We start from the raw sequence: 6,000 nt of genomic DNA, 5'->3' as shown, positions 1-6,000 counted from the left end.
ACGTGGTCGTTTCAAAGCTGTTTCAGTTATTTCTTCTTAAAACTTCAGTCCGAGAGCATAACCTATCACGTACTCAGTGGAAAAGCCGTACACAGGCCGTCCCCTCCCGGTTCTCGGGGCAAAGCAAAAAGCGGAAAGTGTTATACTTTTATTGATGGTCGGCGGCTGTTCCTGGCGGGCGGCTGCCGCGGACCCGGGCGGGCCCCGCCCCCTCTGCTATAGCCCCGCCCCTTCTGTCATGACCCCGCCTCCTCCTGGCTGAGGCCCCGCCCCCTCTGCCCGAGTGCCGCCTTCTCCTGGCTGAGGCCCCGCCCCTCTCTGCCTGAGCCCCGCCTTCTCCTGGCTGAGGCCCCGCCCCTCTGCCTGAGCCCCGCCCTCCCATGCTAGGCTCCGCCCCTCTCTGCCTGAGGCCCCGCCCCTCTGCCTGGGCCCCGCCTTCCCCTGACTGAGGCCCCGCCCCTCTGCCTGGGCCCCGCCTTCTCCTGAATGAGGCCCCGCCCCTCTGCCTGAGCCCCGCCTTCTCCTGCCTGAGGCCCCGCCCCTCTCTGCCTGAGCCCCGCGCTCCTCCATGCCCTGCCCATGCCTGAGGCCCCGCCCCTCTCTGGGCCCCGCCTTCTCCTGCCTGAGGCCCCGCCCCCCGCCCGGGCCCCGCCACGTGTCGCGGCGGCTGCGCAGGCGTGGCCGGGCCGGCGGCGCGGGAAGATGGCGGCCGGGATCCGGGAGAAGCAGACAGGTGAGCGGCCGCCCGCGGTCCCGCCGTGAGGGCAGCGCCGGGAGAGCGGGGCCGGCCGCCCGCTGCCGCGCCCGCCTCCGTCCCCGCAGGGCGGGCTGTGGAGCCGCCGCGCCTCCGCCGGGGATTGGCGCCCTCTCACCCGGCTTGGGTCTCCCGGCAACGGGGTGGCGGCCGCTCCGCCGCCTTCCCCTCGGCTGTGCGGCGGCGGGCCCGGGGCCGGGGGCTCAGGAGCCTCGGGCCGCGGCCCTCAGAGGGCCCGGTCCGTGGGCGGAGGCGCCGCCGAGGTGCGGAAGGCGCTCCGGGGCGGGGGCTGGCCGGGCCCGGCCCTGAGCGGGGCCGTGTGTGGGAGCCGACCCTCCGCTTCGCTTTGCTCTGCCCCTGGGACGGACCACGGCCGATAGCTGCCCAAATAAAGCTGCTCTTTTCGCGCTCGTGGTGAGACGATACAGAGGCGTTCGAGCGTGTACTGACCATCAAGAAATTGAGAATACCATAATAACAACTAAACTAATTGTGCATGAGTATTTCCATCAGTAAAGGGTTTATTATTCACTCTCTTCCTAGACTTTGCTGGGAGTCCTTAACTGATTCTTTTCTGCCTTGGTGCTGCTTCATAAAGCCTTGCCCATGCCCCTGAAGCCCAGGGGATGTCAGCTCCGTAGTCCTTTATTCCCCTTGCTTCCCAAAGTTGTAGTCAGAGTTAAGCTGTAATCATTTCTCCTTGCCTACTGCAGTATCTTTGGTGGTATAGAGGATTCTGGATGCATTTACTTAGATGAAATTTTTGAATCATCTCACTAAAAATCTCCGTCCCGATCTCTATGGACTTTAGATATTTTGCTAGTATGCTTCAAGTTTTTGGTACTAGTCCGCTTTTTTGTAATGTCATTCCTCTGCCATCTACCATCGATACTGCTGTTTGATGTTCCTCCGAAGTCCTTTGCTTATCTTCTCTTCCTTATCTTTCTAATAAAGCCTGTTTTCTTTGAGCTCCTATTCTGTACAGCTTTATTCCTTTCTGTTCTGTTTGGCTGTGTTCATGGAGTGGTTTGGGTTGAAAGGGACCTTGAAGATCCTCTCATTCTAACTCCCCCCAGCACTAGGTCAGCTTGCTCAAAGCCCTATCCAGCCTGGCCTTGAACACCTCCAGGTATGGAATATCCACAGCCAGTTCCAGCGCCTCACCACCCTCATAGGGGAGAATTTATACATTATATCTGTTATATCGAATCTAATCCTGCTCTCTCCATCTAAGGCCATTCCCCCTTGTCCTATCACTACATGCTCTTGTGAAAAATCCCTCTCGAGGGTTCCTGTAACTCTCTTTAGGTGCTGGAGGGCACTGTGTGGTCTCCCTGGAGCCTTCTCTTTCTCTAGGCTGAAGAAAACCAGCTCAGCCTTTCCTCACAGGAGAGGTTCTCCAGCCTCTGATCGTCTTGGGCTTAATCCAACAGGTTCAGGTTCTTCTTGTGTTGTGCCCAGATGTGTTCTCAGCGCTCCAGGCGGGATCTCACCAGAGGAAAAGGGAGGGGCAGAATGCTGTCCCTCACCTGCTGGCCGTGCTGCTTTGGGGGCAGCCCAGGGTCACTTGGCTTTCTGGGCTGCAGCTGCACATTGCCAGGTCAAGTTGCTCATGCACCAGCACTTCCAGTTCCTCCTCAAGGTTGCTGTTGATCTCTTCTCTGTATTTGTGCTTGGGATTGCCCTGACCTAGCTGCAGGAACTTGCACTTGGCCTTGCTGAACTTCCTGAGGTTTACACAGCTCTCCAGCCCGTCGAGGTGCCTCTGGAAGGCTTCCCTCCTCTCCAGCTTAGTGAGGAGGAATTTCTTCATGGAAAGGCTTAAATACTGGAATGAGCTGCCCGTGGAGGTGGGAGTCACCATCCCTGGAGGTGTCCAGCTGGACATGGCACTTGGTGCTGTGGTCTGGTTGACAAGGTGGTGATCAGTCCAAGGCTGGACTCATCCTGGAGGTCTTTTCCAACCTAAATGATTCTGTGGTTTTGATTCGCAGTTGGATGTCATTGGCAAACTTGCTGTAGGTGCACTCAATCCCACTGTCCGTGTCACCAGCAACTGTTACTTGATGTTTTCAGTCAGCCTTGACAACTAAAAGATGCTCAGAAAAAGGCTTCTTATCATTTCATTATATTTCATGTACGGTATTAATTTCATTATGGTATTACCATGTATGTGCCCCATCTGTTGTGACCTTTATCCTGCTTCATAACCAGGATTGGTTTCATAAGAAAAACATATCATTGTGCAAGCCCAGTAAAAACCTGATCCTTGCCCCAGAGAACATTCAGCATTAATGTGAATTAAATGGCAATACAAGCACAAAAAAGGAACTTGCTGAATGTTGACATGATTGTCCCAGCAGGTTACTAGTCTGATTACTCTTTTCTTAGCAGAGATCTTATATCAGGTTTTACTTTAGGTGATAAATTCTGCTGCTTCACCTCCAGCAGTACCAAAGCACATAACCATACAGCTTTCTATAAAATTCTTCATATGGCTGAAGATGTCACCAGCAGTGAGGGGCCAAAGAATCCTGGAGCAGCCTGTAATCAACCTTCAGGGCTGCTTTGTGGTGTTAAAAAAAAAGAAAAGAAAAAAGCATGAAGCAAGTGGAAGGCTGGAGTCCATCAAAGCTCAGTGGTAGCTTGGATTTCCTGACGTTTGTGTTTCATTGCTGGTAATGGCATTTGCAGGGGTGGTCCCCAGGAGGAGGCAGGGCATCAGAAGCACTGTGGCCAGGGATAGGTGATACCAGGGAAGCCAAAGGTCAGCTGAGGCTGAGCTGTGCCTGTGTCTGGAGAAAGAAGTGCTTCTGCTGCAGCATTAGTAGCAAAAATGTAAATTAAGAAAAAAACGTGGATCTTTGCTTAGTGGAGCTGGTCATTTAATGGTGATAGACACAGATAGAGCCCAGGTAACCAGTGCTGCCTTTGCCTCAGTCCTCACCTACAAATGCTCCCAGGCCCTAGCGTCACTTTGGAGTCAATCACTGAGTGACTCCTATGGGAAAATACTCATCCCATGAGGGAAAAGGCACATGAATTTATGTATGGTAAATGATGCCTGACTGGCCTAATTGCCTTCAGTAATGAAATGACTGGTTTGTAGGCAGCAGGACAGCAGAGTATTTAGTTTGTCTTGACTTCAGCCAAGCTTTTGACACCATGGTGTTATATCCATGGTAGGATGTCAGGGACTACATGGATGAACAGTTAGCTACATTAAAAAACTGGTGGCATGGTCAGGCTCAGAGGGTTTGTAATTAATCAGACATAATTACCTGGAGGCTGGTAACAACTAGAGCACTGTGTGACTGTATCCATCACTCTAATTTCTGCAGGTTTTTCCTCTTTGCAGAACTCTGATGATTTTGTTGTGAGTTTTAAGAGAATAGGCACTATGGCACAAATAGTCAAAGATGGGAGAGCAGCACATACTGTGTTGTTTAATCAGATTAATGAGGAAGGATTCATTACATAATAGATTTTAAATGAGAGGTAGGTGAGGCAATCTGCTTTGGTTTGTATGTGGAATGGAAAGTTAAATTAAAGTTCATTCCTCTTTCAGAGTTTTCCTGCTGCAAACTAAGGGTATTTTTGTACCCCTTAAACTAGCAATTTCTTCATAGGAGTTCTCAAAATCTTTCAAACTGTGTATTGATTTTAGTAAGATGTAAAGGTATTTTTTGTTTGGTGTGTACAGTGTTGTTCCAGTGGGATAGGAAAAGAAGATCGGGGAATAAAGCAGACTTGTTCCCACTGGACAAAATGCACCTTCAGGAAGATACTGGAATTATTTGTAAGGCAAATCATGTTAGAATATAGCCTGTGTAGCTAAGGAGAGTTAATATTTTAGAGCTTGCTTCTTTGCCTTTTTTCTGTGTCCTCTGGAGCCTGTAAATTCTACCAGATGTGAGCCACTTGTTAGTCAAAGCTGCATAAAAGTAATGAAATTCTGACTCGTTGCTTTGATATTTTGTTTTCCTTTTGAAACGAAATGTATTATAAAATCCCTGTGAAGTCTTTGGTCACTGTTGTTGAAGTGTAAAGAGATTAAGGCAATTCTCTGGCTTTGTTTTCCAGTGGCTTTGAAACGTATGCTGAACTTCAATGTTCCTCCTGTTAAAAACAGCACAGGAGAACCAGTATGGAAGGTAAGAACTTCTGGAACTGCAGCAGAGGAATTTTACAGTGTCCAGAAAAGTTCAGATTTGCAGATTTAAACTAAATCAAGCACAGAGGGAAGCCCATGACAAATTAATGATTTGTTATAAATCGGTAGATGTTTACATGTTGAAGCACTTTTGAAGTTACTCTATAATAGTTCTCTAAACCTGAATTCCTGGATCCACTGTATTCTACAGTATCCACTTTTTACAGCACTTTATGAGATGATGTGTGTCTGTTTCAGGTTCTCATTTATGACAGATTTGGCCAAGATATCATCTCACCTTTGCTGTCAGTGAAAGAGCTGAGAGATATGGGGATCACTTTGCACCTGTAAGTACTTCTAAAAAAATTCAGAATTCTTTTCTAAAAAGAACATTATTTAATATTCCCCAAAATCGTGAACAAATCTGAAAAATCATTGAATAAATAACTGCTAAAATAAAGGTTATACACTGAGTTGTTCCTAAATCAGATGTAATTATGCAGAATCAGGGAGTGGAGAGATAGCTCCAAACAGTGTTTAGTAGGATTTCTTGCTGAGAACAGGAGACCCTTGTTCAAAACCAAGAATTATCCAGTATTTGTGTCTACAAATACTTTTGCAATCATAAATGTTAAAATTATATTGACACAAACTGTTTCATGGGACTGTGTATGTTCTTTGCTTATCTTTTAACACATAGATTTTACTTGTCTTCTGTCAAAACAATCTTTAGGTATTTAAGAGATTTCTCATTTCTTTTTCCCCAGGTTACATTTACCTAGTCCATTGTCATTCTTTAACTGTGGTAATAGTCAGGAAGAAACTTTGAATGTACATTTGTTTTTTAACAAGTTTATTAACTTTTGCTGAGTGAAAGCTAGAAATGGAAACACAGTTTAACCTGCTGACAAATCAGCAGAAACATGAGAAAAACATCTAAGCAGAAAAGGCAAGTTAAATTGAATGAAATAGAGTGGGTTTTTACCATGTCAACAGTTCGCATATGAATTTCGTGAGTGCAGGATTTTAGCTTCCTCTGAATGGGTGTTCTGTGTTTGAACATTTGCAAAGCCTTTTCTCCATTTTGAATAAA

General features: G+C 47.8%; 1 protein-coding gene across 1 annotated transcript in view; it reads left to right on the top strand.

Annotated features, from left to right (window-relative positions):
* The first annotated feature begins 680 nt into the window (after positions 1 to 680).
* SCFD1 (sec1 family domain containing 1) overlaps positions 681 to 6,000 on the top strand; it is a 49,554-nt gene continuing 44,234 nt past the window's right edge. The window contains exons 1-3 of the mRNA XM_066322156.1: positions 681 to 733; positions 4,838 to 4,908; positions 5,166 to 5,254. Of these exons, the coding sequence (XP_066178253.1) occupies positions 703 to 733; positions 4,838 to 4,908; positions 5,166 to 5,254 (191 nt within the window). The 5' untranslated portion in view covers positions 681 to 702. The remainder of the gene's footprint in view (positions 734 to 4,837; positions 4,909 to 5,165; positions 5,255 to 6,000) is intronic.

This window comes from Sylvia atricapilla, chromosome 6 (assembly GCF_009819655.1).
Source record: "Sylvia atricapilla isolate bSylAtr1 chromosome 6, bSylAtr1.pri, whole genome shotgun sequence".
NCBI classification, from domain to species: Eukaryota; Metazoa; Chordata; class Aves; order Passeriformes; family Sylviidae; genus Sylvia; species Sylvia atricapilla.
The sequence above is the reverse complement of the archived record's forward strand: the minus strand, read 5'-3'. Positions and strand labels throughout refer to the sequence as shown.